Genomic DNA, 19,258 nt, shown 5'->3' on the forward strand with positions numbered 1-19,258 from the left:
ACTTTGGGCGGAAAAAAAAAAAAAAGAATGTTAGGTTGATGAATAATTGCTGTATAGTCTGACCAGCTTTCTCCTATTTTATAGATTAGGAAAATCTAACCACATGAATTGAAATGGAGAAAATAATAAAATACTTGACTTAATTGGAGAGGAAAGTGTCATTGGTGAAGGAATTTGTCAGTGAAAAGAAGTAAGTCTATTTTACCATTTGCAAAGGGTCACATGTCAATAGTTCTATTATCCAGCTTTTGTGTGTAAGAAAAGCTTTCCGCAATATATTTCTTATACTAGTTATAAATAAAACTTTCTACCCACTAAAATACAAATGAGTAGCTCAGCTTGTAAAGGCCTGGGACAAAGTCCTTCAGGTCGCCGGTTCGAGCCCCAGCAGGGCCACTGGAGGCATTACAAACTGGCCGCGTCTCCAGGGCCCCGTGGAACTAACCGTGGTGGACCCGCCTTGAAACAGCGGGACTCGGTGGGTACAGCTAGTCGGGTTCGCAAAGCGACGCCCGGAAACCACGGTAAAAAAAAAAAAAAAAAAAGAGTACAACACAACATCCCATCAAACTTAAATAAAGTAACGACGCGTTTGATGATGAAATTTTTTGATTTTTTTTCCTGAAGAATATGTTGCTTATAAAAAGTTAAAATAATTTTAATTTTTATTCGTGACTAAATATAACTTTAATTTTCGAAAAACTATTCTTTACTTTTGAAAACAAAAATTATTTTTAAATTTTTTATAATGAAACATGATCAAATGTCCATTTAACGCAGAAGCTAAAATGAAACATCATCACCAACCACTCACTACTTTCTTTGATCCTCTTGTTATAAAAAACACACTCTCAATATTTTGTTTTTATGAGTTTAGGTATTTACTCTAAATAAAAAAACCAAATTGTTATTTCCTTGTCCAAAAAAAATAATTGGAAGATGGATGTGGATTTTTGGACTACAAGAGAAAACTCAGCCAATAATCTTTCTACCTTTCAATGTACCAATTTAAGCAATTCTGGTAAATATCAATTGCAGCACATGCATTTGTCTAGTCTAACTGTTCTTGCTTCTTTTTTTTCAATTTTTTTATAAATTAAATTAAATTAAATTTTGTGGTAGGCATTTTAAGTCTCTGTCTCAGGGGAATTTTAAATGGTGAATGAAGCTTTTGTGTTGACATAGATATTGATAATTTTGGCCATGGCTTTTCCATTAATTGGTAATTTTATCTACTCTAGTTCCTTCCTTTCTCAGGCTATTGTTGGTCGGATTCTTCAAAAATGTTGTTGCACTTGTGTTGGATTCTTCAAAACTGCATTACTTTTGGAGGATCCGACACTCACTTGAATATATTTTTGAAGAGTCCAAGCAACATAGATCTTTTAATTGTTTACTTTCTTGGATGCTGTTATAATGAGTTTCAATTTTCATTATTGTGTTTTGTGTTTCTTCCAGTTTTATGTAGTTACCTATTTAACTAGTATTTCATTTGGTTTATCAGTTGGACAAGAAATTCAATCTAAGATTGATAAATTTGTGTAGTTGTGTCAAATGATCGTGTTGGGCTGAATTTGGGCGGGTCAAATGGGCTGAATCAATAAATGATTTGGATCATTTTTTCATGGATTAATTTTGTAGTAGAAATAGCGCCGACTGGTCACTTTTCAGTGTTGTCCTCAGAAAATAGCCGAGTTTTGAAATCTACAAGTGAAACACTAGGACATTATCCGGGGACAATAGGTAGAACCTAGTAGTTTTGGCCCAAAATTCTGTATTTGCGATAAAAATTCACTTAATATGTATAAATAATTTATTCAGAATCAGAAAGTTGTATTTTCTACAACCTGGAACACATAAAGATGTGATCATATTTCTTGTCATCTGACGTTTTTTTGGACAAAAAAAGAAAGAGAACACCCCTAAATGAAACCTTATGTTTGTTCGTTTTGGAAATCAAACAGATTCTTTCTTGAATGAAGCAGAAGATGTTAGAGCTTGGTTCCCTTGCCCTTTCTGTTATGTCGAAATTGAAGTGCCAATGCTTTGCAGCCATTTGCAAGACGAGCATTGTTTTGACTTAAAAAACGCTGTAATGTCCCACTCATGATGCTTCCTTACATCACATTCTTGTTTCATTTGTTGTTTATGTTATATGCAAAAATGAAGTATATATGACTACACTGATATACTGGAAACTTTTCAATCTTTTCGTTCTCATGTCATATGTATTTGTACTAAAGAATTGTATGAGTTTTCTATTACAGGTCTGTCCCATATGTGCTGCAACTTTGGGCAAAGATCCTACAGGACATTTTTCTGTGCAACATGCACACTCAGTAAAGGTAGACATATTTTCCGCGTCAAAAATATTAATTTTGACTATATAGGATGATCTATAAGTGATCAGCTGAACCTCACACGCCTACTCCTTTTACAGAGGAGGAGAAATTACCTAAATCCTGGCTTCTGGAATAATGCTGCAGCTATGATCGGAAAGGATCCTCGAGAAATGGCTTCATTTTTTGGCACAGATTCAGCATTTGGTCGATATAAGGTTCAAGAATTGGCTCCTGATCCACTTTTATTGCCATTTCTCTGCAATTTTGCTCCTTCTGATCTGAAATGCAGGCAGCAAGATAAGTCCTCTGTTTGTGACACTGCTACTCCTGAAATAGAAAGGTAATTTTATTCATACGTTCTCTTTGTTTTCGTGAAATTTTCTGATAAAACAAACTGAACTAAATGCTAAACCTGAAAGTTTAGCATGAGTATTTAAGTTTGTACCTTTCTGTAATTGTCCTTCCGTTGTCAATATAACCAGCAAAAAGTGTCTACCTAGAGTGTAGTTTCACCAATTTCCAACCCAAAACCTACCAACGTTTAGAGGCAGATTCAGGATTTAAAGTTATAGATTCAATCTTCAATATTCTTAGCACTGAACTTATTGTACTATTAAAATTATGAGTTCAAATGAACCCATAGTTAAGAGGCTACATCCACCTATCCTATTTAGAATCTATTCATCAACACTTTATGTGGTGCATGTGTTGCTTTCAGTAATCGGTTATCTAAAGAACTCGGGCTTCCACACATGTCTTGAAGGTCTTGAGGGAACTGGTGCAATACAAGTTGTTACCATACTGAACATGTGGTAAAGCTGAAGATATGATAAATTGACTAAGCCGATAGAATGTGTTACTACGTTGAAGGAATGAAATTTATCGTAGATCATATAGATAAACTGTTTATTCATCAGCACATATCAAGGATGAGTCTATTGTTGCAGCAATGGACGACCTAGGAGTTGGCCATGAAACTCGGAGGATGTTTATAATAGAACATAATTCTGCTTCAAAAATTTCAATATGTTAACAATATTAGGTGTCTAACAGAGTAACAGACCTGATAATCTCCAGTTTGAAATGTTTAGCTGATCCTTGTAGAGGAAATTTTAGTTCATGGGTTGAAACACGATCTGTTTTGCTCACTGGGTTATGGATAGACTGTTCATACATTTTAAATGAATGTATTGGGTTGTACCGAACTTGTAACTATAATGGTGGCTCCTAATAAGCATTGATTGGTAAACTAGAATACATAATAAGTGACCTGCTATAATAGGTTAGAATTATATGTATAAAAACTTATATACTGTCAGTATATACAGAATCAGTGCTAGTTAACCGTAGGATGACAGAAATCTACTGTTGTGTTGTGCAGCAGCAAGTTAGCTGTATCTGATTCAGCACTAGAAGAGGATTTTGAAGAGAAAAGGCAGAGAGCTGCATTTCTTCAAGAGCTGGTTGCTTCAACTATCTTTTAGAAAATCAACCAATTTTTGCTTCATAGAATCATGCAAGCGATGATTGTTCCAAATTACTAGCAAATGTCATGTAACACCAGAAAACATCTCAAACACTTCTAATATCTATAAATCAATGTTACAATTTCAAGTATATTAATGCAATCTCATTTGTTCTTGGCGACCAATATGTTACTGTTTGCTAGTTTTCTTCTTTTCTATCATGTCTAGACAAGATTGTTAAACAGTTCTCAGAGGATGATTGAGTCCAAAGGTTGATTAGTAAAATGCTGTGCACACCATAAGTCACAAGGTTGGTTTCTCTATTTATCAGATTTGTGATACATACTCAGGCTTAAGATATCACTGGCAAACAACATTGCAGTGTAGACTTAAGAAAATAACTGGCCAACGACGTTGAAGCCTATAAAGCCTGTAGACTAATGTAACAAATGTGGTCGATTTGAGTTGAGAGTTTATGGCAATGATCATTGACAGTTAACCTAATTGAAGTACCAGTGACTTCACATGTTCCATACATCAAAAAAGCTAAATGAAGTTCTATTTATTGCATAATGCATATTTCCTTGGCTGTTATTATACAAGAGTAACAAGTATGAATAACAAGAAGAAACACAATAAATCAGACACGTTCACCAAGAACAGTATAGAGAAAAGAATCATAGTAACACTTCACAACAGTGATCCTTTTGCCAATTTAGTAACAAAAGGCCTCCCATTGACATATATCTTTGCTCAAATACTTCTATTAAACAGAATGATCGTTTTTTCTCCTCTGTCATTTGACTCAAGCAGTATCATTTCATTGTAAACTTGATACCATCCAAGCTAGGTAAATAAAAGGATAATAAGTAAGGTTACAGATACATTCGAACTAATCAGAGCATAAGGGTCTTGTATGTATTCCGGTTGTTTTCCCCCCTTTTAATCGGAGCATTGCAATAACATTCTCGAATGTCATTGCAAAGAACTGCTCTGAGGTTTAGAGAAAAACTGACAGTCATGACAAAAATGTCACTCTGACAATGAGCTCACGTTAAAAGTAACATTTCCGATAGGGATCCCAACTTTTACTTAGCCAAGCACAAGGAATAGACAGATATACTCTTGAAAGAAATGCACAATTCACTACTCACTAGTGACATACAAACGGTGTTGCTTTGGTTAATTCAGCACAAGGGGATTACAAAGTGTCCAGTTAAAGGTGAACTCACTTCACAGTGCACAGAACTTGACTTATAATGATCTATATAGCAACTTTTTTTCATTTTTCATGAGAATGAACCAGCAATTTAAAACCACATTGCTGGTTGAAACAAAGCTCCAATAATTGTGAAGAAAGGTAAAACCAGTTTCAAAGCATCAAATCCAGAAAGATCAAACATATTCTTAATAATCTTAGCTTAGGACGACATGCTTCCTAACCAAAGAAATCAAAATCGACCAGTTGGCTACCTATGCCACATTAGCTCGAGAATAAAGAAAACCGCTGAAGTCAACGAGTGCATGATAGGATGAACAAGCCTGAAAGATGAGAAAATGGACCATTCAATTCTGAATATACCAAAGAAAAGTTTATGGGACTATCGTAATGTGATATCTAAGATATTTGTGTTAGTCAATGAAGAACAACATTCCTCATCATGTCAAGTCAACATCACATACGACATATTTTTCACTGCTTTTGTATTCTAACGCCAGTTAGTCCTTTTCCAATCCAAGATGAACCAACTGTCAGTATTCTGCTCAAAGATGCTAAACTAAACGATTCTGAATATCGATTATAAGCAACGCAAATATATTCAAATCTGTCTCTCATACTATATTTCACTTACACGGGCATAAAGAAGTTCAGATGTCTTACTTGTAGTTATCCAACAGAATACAGTGGTTAAGAAAGCATATTACTTGTAGCAATCTGGGCTTTTGTTTCAAAAGAAAGTGTGCATCTATCTAGAGGAAAATAAAGTACATGAGAGCAAATGATATCATTTCTTTCAAGCAAATGAAAAGTGAAACAAGAGACGGGGAAATTTCCAAAAGTTCAGTAGAATTGGGGGGATAAAACAGGATACTTCAACTAAAGTAAGATTCTAAGACATAACAAAAGTAACCAAAAAGTCGCATATATGACAATGGATTAATAAACTTCAATGGAAAAATCCGACCATATGTAAAAAGAGATGCTCAGCTGCAAGTTCATCATTCTAAGATTTTCTGAATAACACCAGCTCCGACTGTCTTTCCTCCTTCCCTAATAGCGAACCTCATTCCCTGCTCACAAGCAACTGGCATAATGAGCTCGACCACCATGTTTACGCGATCACCAGGCATGACCATCTTAGATTCCTCTCCCTTGTCAGTCATAATAGCAGTAACCTTTCCAGTCACATCAGTTGTTCTCATGTAAAACTGTGGCCTATAACCAGCAAAGAAAGGGGAATGCCTGCCACCTTCTTCCTTTTTCAACACATACACCAAAGCTTCAAACTTGGTGTGTGGAGTAATTGATCCAGGTTTTGCCAACACCATTCCTCTTTGAATATCAATCTTCTGAATACCTCTCAACAACAACCCCACATTATCTCCTGCCATTGCTTCATCCAATATCTTCTGAAACATCTCAACTCCTGTTACTGTAGTGTTCCTAGTGTCCTTCAATCCAACTATATCAACAATTTCCCCTGTCTTAACAGTCCCTCTCTCAACTCTCCCTGTAGCCACTGTACCTCTACCAGTAATAGAAAACACATCTTCAATAGCCATCAAGAAAGGCAATTCAGTTTGTCTTTGTGGAATAGGAATATATTCATCAACAGAGTCCATCAATTTATAAATCTTATCAACCCATTGATCATCACCCCTTTTAATACTAGGATTAGCCATTAAAGCCTCTAAAGCCAAAAGGGCAGACCCACAATGAATAGGAATATCATCACCAGGAAACTCATAACTTGACAATAACTCTCTTACCTCCAACTCAACAAGCTCAAGCAACTCCTCATCGTCAACTTGGTCCTCTTTGTTCAAGAAAACAACCATATTAGGGACACCCACTTGCTTAGCAAGCAAAATATGTTCCTTCGTCTGCGGCATTGGACCATCAGCACCTGAAACAACAAGTATAGCTCCATCCATTTGAGCAGCACCAGTAATCATATTCTTCACATAATCAGCGTGACCAGGGCAATCTACATGAGCGTAATGCCGATTTTCAGTTTCATACTCCACTGTGGCAGTATTAATCGTAATACCACGAGCCCTTTCTTCAGGGGCAGCATCAATTTCATCATACTTCTTGGGGGCGGAGTTACCCAGAGAAGCAAGAGCCATGGTCAAAGCAGCTGTAAGTGTGGTTTTCCCATGGTCAACATGGCCAATTGTACCAATATTGACATGGGGTTTCTTCCTTTCGAATTTACCACGCGCAGCTCGGACAGTAAACCGGCGGTGGCGGGTAGAAGAAGAAGGTGTAGTAGTGGCTGGTGAATGGAGAAAAAGGGTTGATGGGGTTGGTGTAAAAGAAGATGAAAGGATAAGCTTAGAGGATTTAGAAGGAAGAACACTACCACCACTGGTATTAATCTTTGTAGAAGCAGCAGCAGCAGTTGCAGAAGCTGCTGAAATTGAAGCCATGGAAGAAGCTTTTGCCTGAAAATGAGGATTGAAGTATTTGGAGAAAGAGAGTGAAATGAATTGTGATAGAAAAAAGAGAGGATAATGAAGTTATCTTTTTTGGTAGGGAGAAAGAGGGCCTCTCATATATTAGCCATTTGGGCACCTCTCTTGGATGACATACTGACACAGCAATGGGCTGCAACTTGCAACTATGGGAAAGTATGTAGATATTTAAAAAATATATATTATAAATCGTAATTTTTCTATTTCATCTTAAGATGTTGATCAAGTAATTTAACTCTCAAAAACTGAAACAAGACAAGTATAGCAGGATGGATGACATACATGCTAAATCTGTGAATAGGCAACAACGGTTACATTTAGCATGGTATGCGTCAGGAAAAAAAAGAGTTTATGTCCAATGTATAAAACTGAGGTATGAAAAACTTGTTAAAAGTATGATTAGAGGAAATACATCTATATCGAGTTTGTAGGATAAGGTTTTGTGGTGCTTGTTATTAAGCTGCTTAATTAATGATTTTTGTGTTAATTGATGAAAATTATTGAAAGAACAAGAAGTTGGAACCATATAGAAACACTCTAGAGAGTCAAACTTTAAGATAGGTAAGACTGAAAATATATGCTTCATGTTCAACTCTACAAAAAGAACAAAGATAAAAATGAGATAACACAAATTGTGATATCTGATTGGTAGTGATAAGTTAAGACACTTGAAGAATCATTCAAATAAATAGAATTTCTTTACAGATTTAACGAACACCAATGATAAAAAAAAATTAGAAAAAAACAACCTGCATAATTTCAACCAAGTGACATTTCGAATAGCTAAGTACTCAGGTAAATATGTACAAGTATACAATTCAATGAAATTGAAGGTCCTGTTTTAAGCTGCAAGATGACTTGCAGACGCATTATACATAAGTGTGCAAGCAAGCAAATCCGAATAACTAACAAAGCAAATGGAGTCACCAATCTTGAACGCATGGCTTCCTTGTCTCCTCTTTCAGTATTACCTCAATTCCTGACCCTGAACTGATTTTAACCTTGATAGAGCTGAATCTGTATCTAAACATACGTCCATGCTTAATCCCTCGAGCTTTTCGATTTTGGATGTGATAATTGTCAGCAACAACGAATAATTTCAGCATTCCGGGATATCTCTGGGACTTTTCAGGGACAGTCAGGTCATTGGTACAATCAAAGAATTACTCAACAGTTGAGTGGCAAAAGACAAAACAGCAACTTACATCTTTACAGAGGAACTTGAGTTTTCAGGACATCAGCAATGCAAATTATGGGAAGATATTTTGTGACCATAAATGTCACGGATCTCAGGAGGAAGCTTGCTTAGAAGATCTGAGATAGCCGAGTCATGTTTCTTCTTCAGATCATTTAGCTCCTTTTGCTGCAGTCCACGCAGCTTCTCCAGTTCCTTGGTGATTTGTCTGATATCAGCTGGGTAGTTGTTGCTGATCATGTTATTTCTTTCCTCTGATGAATGAGGCCTGCTTGCATAACTAAAATCCGCAGAATGAGCATTGTCACCAAAGTCAGAATCACGGTGAACACTGGCATCATCATCCACGTAAGTATCAGATTTATAATCTTCGTGTCCGAGTAAGGCAGCAACATGTGAACTCCCTCCCTCTCTCAGGATAACAGGTGACTCTTCATTTTCTTCCGTCCAACTGTCTTCATGAGTTGGTGAATCGGTCAGCGACGTGTTTGAAGGCCCCTGTCTGCGTGGAGAGCTGCCATTACTGGTTGTTTTCGGTGAAACAGACCAGTACTTTCGACCTGAAGGAAGTCTTTCCAACACAAGACTACCCGAATGAGCAGGATCAATTGTAAAGGGAGGAGCATCATCTCCGACTCCAGAAGTAAAGTTATCAGAAGCAACTTCATCGGTGATGTGATTGCTAGAGTTTTCTCTTGGTGCCCAATCTGGGATATATGACCGGATTTCTGAATCAATCATTTCTGCTATTGCTGAAACATCCTGATCTGTCAGGTCCAGCTCTGCAACCATTTCACTAGCAACAGCATTCGCCGTATCAACTTCAATATCAAAGGGGAAGTGAATGTTTCTAATATGACCTGATACCACAGTGCAAATGTTATACAACTAATTAATAGATGCACCTTAAGCTTGACAAAAGAAACAAGGAGCAAACAGTAACCTGTTGAATCAGTAATTCGAAGTTTAAGAAATATTGTATTTAGGTCCTTCCTTTGCCCCTGCACTGTGAAATCTCTGCCTCCTTCAGGCAAAGGGTCCTTTGTACTCCTTCCACTATTAGACTGATCATCACTCATATCTGTAAAGATCCCACAAAAGTCAATAATAAAGGGACATTTTAGAAAAGGTGTGATCACATAGTTACCTGCATGTCCGGAATTGAAGCTCAAAGATCGACCTACGTTTCCAGAATCCTCATCAGAAAGGAGAAAGGGGTCAACCAATAGTTTCTTAGCAGGCAACCGCTCAGAAGCTTTTGCAATACATTTTTCTATGAAGGCTTTAACTCTTGGATCCTTCACTTTTGCCAATGAGGCAGGCTTAATTCCCTTCACAGATGAAATTGGTAAAATCAGAATATTAGCAATGTAGTATTGTTGTTGTAAGATGAAATTAAAATACCAAGAAATACAGAGTCAACTATCTCATTAGATTAATCTGCTAAAAGGAAACAAAGTTGCAGAAAGTTAAAGTTTGTAATTTATAGCTATCAAAAACTGAAAACTGATTGTATAGGACTCGTGGATTTGTTTGAGTAAGAATCTAATGTTGTAAAATAAAGCACTCCGTCAATCACTCCCTCAATCCCACTAAATAGTGTCATCTCGACCTGGCACAATGTTAGTAGAAGAGTTAAAATAAAAGAGTATTTCAACTAAAAAGTAAGCCCCACAAGTAGAGATAAATGTTTGCTGATGATAAGTTTGAGATTTGACAAGGATCTAAGTTGGTCTCTTATTACTTTTTTTTTGGGTAAACAGTCTCTTATTACTTGATATATAATAGAGTCCTCAAAATGCAGCAAGTAGTGAAGGGAAGATATTTCCCCTTCAAAGCAAGTGGACAACATATCATGATGCAAAAGCAACACATTTGGAATGGATGCAACTAATGTGCTAAGTGCTAACTACTGAGTACCCCATGTTCCCCTGAAAGAGAAGACAGATGTACATTACCAAAACCTAGCCATTTTGGTATGCTTACTGTTTCTGGTAAATCTCCAGCACTAGTACCCTCTAAATCTGAACACAACCTTTTCTTCCCTCTTTTCACTACCACCTTTTTAACTTTCACATTAATCCATCAACAAGACAATTACTCCTTACAATACTGCCTTAAGTGTCAAAGTTATTTAACACCTTCAATAGTAAAGAACTCATTTTCCTGTCATAGTACCAACTACCACCTACACTATCCCCTCATGATCCTACTTGCGCATTTCCATTGTTATTTCTTCAGCCAAACAACCACTACTCTTATTACCTCTTAAAATAGTGTGTTGGTGAAACTCATTTTAAACACCTTCAATGTCATGCAAGCCAGTGGATCTAGATTAAGATCTCCATTATGTCGTTGGAACAACTGATAAAGAAAAAGTATCCTTCAGTTTAAGTTGTCAATTCTGCTAAAACCTAAAGAGATGCTAGGCTTCTTCGCAGTGGTTCGCTTGACCACATCATTAGCATGGTTTAAGTTAAGTGCACGCCAAACAATTAAGCCCCCATTTGATCAGCCTTATTCCTTCCACTTTAGCTATGAGTCATTTCATATATATTTCTTGTCAATGTCACATAATTCCGATAAATGAACAATAGGAACCATGTACCCAATAGAGCAAGTCCACAGAAGATTGGACTCAGTTATCTTGTTCATCTTAACTAAACTAACCTAAAAATATAACACCTTAGAAATACATCAAGATACATACCACATTATTCAAAGCAGAAGTCTGGATTAGCTACAGTCTGAATTAGCACTTACAAGAGAATAAGAGGGATTAACTTATTGGAGAGGGAGAGAGAGAGAGAGAATGTGTGTACAAAAAATTATTTCAGTTGGAGTAAGGTCTAAATGAAGTGGTTGATGCTGCTAACTGAAGCAATGCAAAAAAGAAAAGAAAAAAAAGAAGAAGAGAGATTCACATTCAGACACAAACTCCCCAAGGTGAGGATGGTACATGGAGGTAAACTGATGATTGGAAGTCCTATGAAAATTGTCCCCAGGAAGAGGCAACTCCAGTGATGCTTACTCAATGTTGACAAAGCACTCTTCACAAATAAACCAACAAAGTATTAGGCATTTACATAATATTTTGAATTTTTATTGGTCAACTGGAATGCATTCCATCAGGGATAGAAATCATGTTTCTTAATACCTATAACACAATGAACACGTCCATTTATGCAAGCAGGTCATGACAATATTTTTTGGGTAGTTTGCAAGAACAATTGAATGACTAATGAAAACAAACACGACAAACTGCAGGCAATTGGATGTACAATAGATCCTACAGGTTGATGATATTAGCTATTAATAACACAAGTAGTTACTCAAGGAATGCATAAGTTCACAGGACCCTTATTAGTTTTATGATAAAGAGCTTGACAACATCATATGAAATGAACTGTGAATCCAACAATTCAGCAGGCTCACTTGGATAAAAAAGTTTAGGACCAAACACCAAAGGATATTTTCCGTCACAAACAGCAGGTAGGAGTGGAACTATGTGGATACAAGACTAAGAAAATAAAGCCCAAGTCCCTACAATCAGCAATTGATTCATGCATGGTCAAACTGTTTTTAAAGTGGTCAACAACATCTCATTCCTATGGTAAAACCATCTTGAGCTACTGATTCCACCAAGTCAAGGACATTCATTCAACAGAAGTCGTAAGCAATGTTGATTTCTTAGGACTACTAATATTTGTTTCTTGGAATATCATGTTATTGTTCACTTCCTTAGCAAATTGAACATCTATTGAAGTGAGGCCGGACACCCTTCTTGATAAAAGAAAAGGTATTGGGACTAAACTTACTTTTATATTCAAGGATAGAGAGAGGGGACACAGAATTCGGTCTTAAGAACTCCTGAATGGGCCATACCCTTGCAATATCTATTTTATGCTCAAACACTCAAGAAAAACGAATACAGAAAACTCCGAGCGAAAGTAGGTTTATCTTTGACAATGCAAAACAGAAACAAGCGGGATCAGCCTGTGAAAATCAGATTTCAGGCTATGGAAAACTAATATCCCTCCAGGGTGCACTGTTTTAACTGGATAGCATTGATGGAGCTCACCTCACGCAAGATAACGTATTGTATCTCTAACAGAATTTACCTGTGTGTGAAAAGGATTTGGAGTCAGTAAACCACTCTTTCATGCACTGTTCAGCAGCCTGGATGGAGTTTATTTTTACATAAAAGCAACATTAAATGGGTGTTTCCAGGGGATATTATATAAGTGTTTTGCATCTGGAGGGATTGGAAGGCACAGAAAACTACCAGAAAGATATGGAACTCGATTCCTTTAACTATATTTTGGGTGTTATGGAATGAAAGAAACAAGAGATGATTTGAAGGAGAAAAAAGCTCCCTGCAGCAGCTGAAAATTAATTGGTTATTTCTTTTATTTGTTTGGTCCAAACTTGAAGTTTTAGAGTATACATACCAGTTGATAAACTTCAGCAGTTCCCTATCTAGTTAAGGAAATACAGCCTTTTATGGTAAATAGCTTTTGTAACTATGCACCTCCAGGGTGCTTTGTTAACTAAATAGCTTTACTTTTTTCTCACAAAAAAGAAACAAGCAGAATCAGTATGGTACAAATGGAGTATTCCTTTTCCTTTTCTAACAGTACGGTGTAATAAAGATAACAGAAGGGGGAAACCTTAGTGCTTTACTGTGAACTCTTGCTATAATGTGCTGTTAAAATCTGTGGATTTTGTCCATGGAAGTCATTGCAGAAAATAAATGCCCCAACCAAAGTTGCTTGTTTTTAGTGGATTACTGCTTATGCTGCCTGTTTGACTCAGGACAACCTACAAAAAAGAGTCTTTAGCTTGTGTAACAGATGTTTCCTCTGTAAAAATGCTACTGAAACAGTAAAATCATCTGCTGATTCATTGCAACGACACAGTTGATATGGTCCTTTTTCTGAATATTTTTCGTGTTCAATGGGTGATACCACAAAGCATTAAGGATTTACTTGTGTGCTGGCAAGGTTAGAGAATGAAGAGAAAGAGAAAGCTGAAGAAGACATGGAAAATAATTCCATTATGAATTAGCTGGACAATATGGCTTGAGAGGAAGAGGAGATGCTTTGATGGAAGCAAGGAGTTGATTGCTGCTTTAAAGTTTAGTTGTCTTCAGAATTTGTTTTGTTGCCTCAGAGGAGATGCTTGATCAGAATTTATGATTTTATGGACTTAATAGATTCTCTCTTTGTGCATGCCCGAGCATACAGCAGACTTGTTGAGTTGTTGGATAAGAAGAGGGGGGAGCAAGAGCCAAAAGGCATGGTGGAGGATAATTCCACATTGCATTTGGTAGACAGTATGAAAAGAAAGAAATAGAAGAAACTTTGAAGATAGGTCCAATTCCATTCAGAAGGTTAGATGGGATTGTATTGTATCCTTTTATTTTTGGTGTAAAGAGAAAGGTTTAGAGGAAACAGAACAGATTGTAGAATTATTAGGATCCTTGTAGTGTTTTTTTTTCTTCTCTTCTTTTGTTCCCCTCTGTTTACAGGTCACCCGCATATCCTTAATGCTGAAGAATACAACATTACCATTTTAAAAAATAAATAAAAAAATATATTCTCTCTTTGTGTAGCTTCTATCCAAGGCCTTCTCTTTTGTAAACTTATCAGGTACCTTTCTAGTACTAATTTAACACTCTCAAAAAGAGGTTGGTGAAATAAAGAGGAAAATGCTTCATACAGTTTTCAACCTTTGCGTAGAATCAGCTTCGAACTGCAGCACAGTTGGTCCCTAAGAAATGCCTTAGCCTTGAAGTTTTGTCACTTTAAGCAGGTCGATGAACTTGATACTAACATAAAACCCCAACAAAGTACAAAAACCTGACTTTTTTGTATTTGTTCTGATAACCAGCTTAAGTGCATTAAAATGTCTAAATGCAAATGCAGCATCACCTATAGTTGTTATTTTAACAAATTTATTATGAGGGTGGTGCACCCTGAGAATACAAACTGAAGGCTGAGATTCATCCTCCTCATCCAATAGGGAAAAGGAGAGAGACATAAGTCATCAATCCCAGGAGAGAACATCCTCCAAAGCAAGATAACCACGTTTTGCTGCATACAAGCCTTAAACTAGACAACATGAATCCTAAATGGAAAATTCAAGTAAATGACTAGGGAGCTAATTATGTAAACTAAAACCTATATGCTTAATAACTAAAGTCACATAATTTAACTATCATTTTAAGTTATCAGTGTTTGAGTGTTATTACTGATTACTGAATATAGAAATGGAGCAGTATTCTTCTATTAGATACGGAAATAAACTTAAAACTTATTAATGTTCAAAAAAATAAACTTAAAACTTATTGGCTTTTATTTCTCTAAAATGCTTACAATTTTTATATTTCTTTGTGATCCCAATTTGTATGACACTCTTTGCACATGAAGATACCAATGGATAATTATGGAATTACCTAAAGCTTAGTAAATGAACAGTCATGTAAAACCATAAATGTCATAGTTCCTCGAGGGTTGAAGGCTTGAAGCCTAAGCTATGCAATGCAAGGATATTTACAATTTTTAACCAAGAGTTGCACTCTCAATTAAAAGATTTTCCATCACTCTTGCTGCTGCACAATCTTGATCCCAAGAAATGATATCTCTATGACTCTATCAACAATCGTGAACATGCAATAACTTGATACGTAGCTTGAGGGACAACAAAAAATAAAGAGAACTGTGAAGAAAGACATAAATTCTTACTGCTGTCACTTTCTTATATATTTGAGCAGCGTTGGAACACTCAATATAAGGATATTCAAATGTCACGAGCTCCAGCAGGCACATGCCAAAGGCATAGATATCTACTAGCTCATCGTATTCCTCTTCATAAAGTTCTGGCGCCATGAATTCTGGTGTACCTGAGATCAAATATAGAATTGCACTTTTCAGAACCATCTAAACTGCCAATGAACAGCCAATTACAACCTTGAGGAGAGTTGCAAAACTGAGAAAATCTGAGTAGGACCTTACCAATGACACTATGAGCAGCACGAGCCTTGCAAAGAATTGCAGCGAGTCCCAAGTCACCAATCTTAACCTCCCCTTGGTTACCATTGATAAAAATGTTATCACACTTGAGGTCCCGATGAATAATTGGAGGGTCATGACCATGTAGATATGAGAGACCCTCTAATATCTGCCTAGACCAATTCTTAAGTGCTCTGATATCAACCCTCTTATGTTTTTTGCGGTACCTTCACGAGCATACAGAAAGAGTAGTCCATAATCCAATATTTCAAAAATATGGGTAGTGGGGTTAAAGCATTGAGCAAAGAAAAGCAAAAAAAAAACAAAAAAGAAGCAGAAGAAGAAGAAGAAAAAGAAAACACATAGCCATACTGTCTTAAAGTCCCAGAAGTGAAAATTTCAGTAATGATGTTGATATTCTCATTCTTTGAGTCAACCCATGAGTTATAGAATTTGATTATATTCTTGTGCTTGAGGGTTTTAAGCAAATGAACTTCGGAATAAAGACGCTCCAAGTCCACAGCATTCCTCAAGAGATCAGCCAATTTAACCTGGTTCCAAGCTACTTCAATCCCCTCCAATTCATCAAATGCTCGGTAACTATATTACCGATGGTAAGTCAAGAATGGACAATAGTTTCACTTGACAACATTCATTAATGAGGGGAAAAGGCAGTAACACGATTGTTCATCTCAGGTTATATGACAATCATACAACTTTCACAAATATTAAGAATTAAAAGTCATATAAATATTCAAATTTAATACCTTTATGTAATGTTCTCTTAATCAATCTAACATTTTAACTATCACTATAATATTTTCTTCCCTTACTACTAATATAATATACTCCCTCTGTTTCACTTATGTGACAATAATTCCTTAACAGTGTGTTCCAGAAAAAATGGCACATATTCTCATACTTGGAAACAATTTAACGTGAACTTCTCATTCCTCTCTTTTTATAGACCACATTAAACTAACGACATGTTTAAGACCATAAGTTCCAAAAGTCTTTTTTTCCTCAAAACCCATGCACAACCGGCACATAAATTGGAACAAAGAGATTACCATTCAAATTAACATCTTATATTCCTTATCCTGTCAAACACATCAATGAAATGAAACGAGCATTATGCACGTGAAGACATTCAAAATAGGATACACTTTCTTGAAAGCTCCTTTTCCCAAAACCTCTTTGTACTGCATATAACAAGACAATCAACTCCTTAGTTGCAATGAAGAATCAAATATATGTAATGACTAATTAAATATACACCAACCTAACAAATATTAGCCAGAGATGTAACAACAGTAATAGCAAAGCAGTCAGAAAGAATTGAACCCCGGGACAAGTAAAATACATAAAGAAATATTACCCCCATAGTCCCAATTTATATGATTCTCTTTCCATTTTGAGATTTCCGAAATCTTTTACACTATTCAACTTGTTTGGGTGGTGGCAATCTATTTTATTGTGTTATTAGTTTAAATACAATGTTTGTTTTAATTGTTACTTACATTTTATTGATCGTATCGTTAAACTTATCATTAGGTAATGAAGAAAAGTTTCATTTTGTGTAACAACATTTGGTGTGGTTAAGTCGTTAACTTTTTTCTTCTCATTTTGTCTTTACTTATAATTACATATACGTATTTTATCTTTTACCCAACCTTTTTATAGCAACTCTATCCCGTACCCTACTTCTTTTATAAATTCATCCTTTAAATTGTTGATGTGTAACATTATGTAACGACGAAAAATGACACAATCTATCCAAACGTTGTATTCATTAAACAATACAATACAATACATTGTGAAACAATATGAAATAACCATCCAAATAGTGTCAAGCTTTCTGATTCATTAAATTAAATTTGATATGATGAACTTTTCCCTACTCAAACTAACTTTTCAATCGTTACTTCAACAAATTTCACACTATGCATTTCCAGTCAGATCATATAAAAATGAGCAGAATAAAGTCAGTAGGCAGTTTCAAAAATGTACTTCAAACACTACTTAAGAGGTACAACAAGCCAAAAAAAGTATTCAATGCAGAAGCGAGAAAGCGAGAAACTTACCCGGCCGTATCGGCCAGAAGGATCGAGCTCAACGAACTCCGGTTCAGATTCAGAATCGTCCGGTTCCTGCTCAGACGTAGATTCCTGCTGCATTCTCTTCGTTCCAATGAATTGAGTAGCGAGTAGAAGAAGAGAAAAACAATCCAAAACCTAGCTATTTGACAAAACAACAAATTCAATTCAGATCAATATGAAACAGCGTGATTAAGTACTGCCAAAATAACAATCATACAATTCGTCTGCGGAGATTGTAATTGGAAGAAGACTCAATTACACCAAACGAACAAGTATGTAAGCGTATAAGGATCAGTGATAGGAGAGAAGAAGGAGAAACGTATAAGGCAAATGAAGGCGTCGAAAGGGCAAAAAGTAAAAAAGAGTTGGGGTGGGAGGTGGGTACCGTTGGGTCAATGGCAGGTGGTGTGTATTGGATGTTTACGCTGCGCATGCGAACGGAGCAGACTCAACCCTGACGCCAAAATTTGGAGCGTCATTCGCACGGATGCCCTGTTTAGGTTTGGGGGTTTGAAAACATTATGATATCTGATTTGGATTGGGGTGTATTTAAGTTCAGTTAGTCAAATATTTTTAAAATTGTCAATAATTTGAGAATGAAAGTAATAATTCACGTCAAGTTTAGGATAGGGTTTTCTCAATATTTTTTTCTTTAAAAAGAAGACTGAAATAAGAAAAAAATGAAAATGAAGAGAGAATTATATGTCAATCAAATCTTCACCAATAAGATGAGCGCTTGGATAATCAAGTTACAATTGATTTTATTGTACTTTATAAATTGATTTTAATTTTTACTTATAAAAAAGCTAATATAATGCACCATACATTCTTGCATGATTAAAAAAAAATTCTCATTTAAATAATGAGGAGTCCAATTGATCCATTTTCACTAAGGGGATGACATTTATTACAAAATTTCTATCTATTATGAAAACGCAATCGGCATTTGTTGAAGCTTTTTTATTTTTTTTTCATTTAATAAGAATGAGATTGAAAAGTCAACTGTGGATAAAAATTGAAAGTCAACGGGTTTGGCACAGGGCAACCAACGCCAAGCTAGTTGAGAATTTTTTATTGTTTCTTTGTTTCATTCAATTATGACGTCTCTTTGTAGTGATGGGTGTTGGGTATTTAGTCCGGGATTTCTAAATTTTGATTCGGTAATTTGGTAATTGGTAGTTAAAAGTAGGTGTTAAATTTCAAGTTTTTAAATTTCGATTCAATAATTCGGTAATCGATAAATTAAACTTTGGTTCGGTATGATATTCGGTAATACCATATTGAATTTATAGCCGATTGTATTACAAATTTAATATTATTACTACAATTATTTCTATTTTTCTATGTGGATGCACAATATAATAGAAGATCAACAAGTTAGAAGACATCAAAAAAATTAAATTGACATAACTAAAAAAATATATGTATTTGGGTTGTTTATGTT

General features: G+C 35.8%; 3 protein-coding genes across 5 annotated transcripts; 1 reads left to right on the forward strand and 2 right to left on the reverse strand.

The window, feature by feature from the left end:
• Window positions 1–898: 898 nt before the first annotated feature.
• LOC125809680 (protein DEHYDRATION-INDUCED 19 homolog 5-like) lies at window positions 899–4,010 on the forward strand. 2 transcript variants are annotated; one of them, XM_049489273.1, is made up of 5 exons: window positions 899–1,021; window positions 1,965–2,090; window positions 2,266–2,345; window positions 2,441–2,682; window positions 3,724–4,010. In XM_049489273.1, the coding sequence occupies exons 1-5, from the start codon at window positions 940–942 to the stop codon at window positions 3,824–3,826; spliced, it is 633 nt and encodes a 210-aa protein (XP_049345230.1). In that variant the 5' UTR covers window positions 899–939; the 3' UTR covers window positions 3,827–4,010. The 2 variants fall into 2 exon arrangements, with proteins under 2 accessions (XP_049345230.1, XP_049345231.1); XM_049489274.1 differs by having other exon boundaries at window positions 903–1,021; window positions 3,727–4,010.
• A 1,846-nt stretch (window positions 4,011–5,856) lies between these two features.
• Window positions 5,857–7,592, reverse strand: LOC125809573 (elongation factor TuB, chloroplastic). The gene has a single exon (XM_049489157.1). It carries the CDS (start codon window positions 7,460–7,462, stop codon window positions 6,029–6,031), a length of 1,434 nt encoding a protein of 477 aa, XP_049345114.1. The 5' UTR covers window positions 7,463–7,592; the 3' UTR covers window positions 5,857–6,028.
• A 653-nt stretch (window positions 7,593–8,245) lies between these two features.
• On the reverse strand, window positions 8,246–18,276 carry LOC125809661 (probable serine/threonine-protein kinase WNK3). Of its 2 annotated transcripts, XM_049489253.1 has the most exons (9): window positions 18,200–18,276; window positions 17,800–17,949; window positions 16,880–16,917; window positions 16,088–16,315; window positions 15,719–15,942; window positions 15,449–15,606; window positions 9,850–10,033; window positions 9,646–9,783; window positions 8,246–9,562 (listed from the first exon to the last, which is right to left on the reverse strand). In XM_049489253.1, exons 1-9 carry the CDS (start codon window positions 18,245–18,247, stop codon window positions 8,745–8,747), a joined length of 1,986 nt encoding a protein of 661 aa, XP_049345210.1. In that variant the 5' UTR covers window positions 18,248–18,276; the 3' UTR covers window positions 8,246–8,744. The 2 variants fall into 2 exon arrangements, with proteins under 2 accessions (XP_049345210.1, XP_049345209.1); XM_049489252.1 differs by having other exon boundaries at window positions 9,646–10,033.
• Window positions 18,277–19,258: the final 982 nt, after the last annotated feature.

The sequence above is a fragment of the Solanum verrucosum genome, unplaced genomic scaffold (assembly GCF_900185275.1).
Source record: "Solanum verrucosum unplaced genomic scaffold, falcon-dt-bn FXZP01000121.1, whole genome shotgun sequence".
In the NCBI taxonomy this organism is placed as follows: Eukaryota; Viridiplantae; Streptophyta; class Magnoliopsida; order Solanales; family Solanaceae; genus Solanum; species Solanum verrucosum.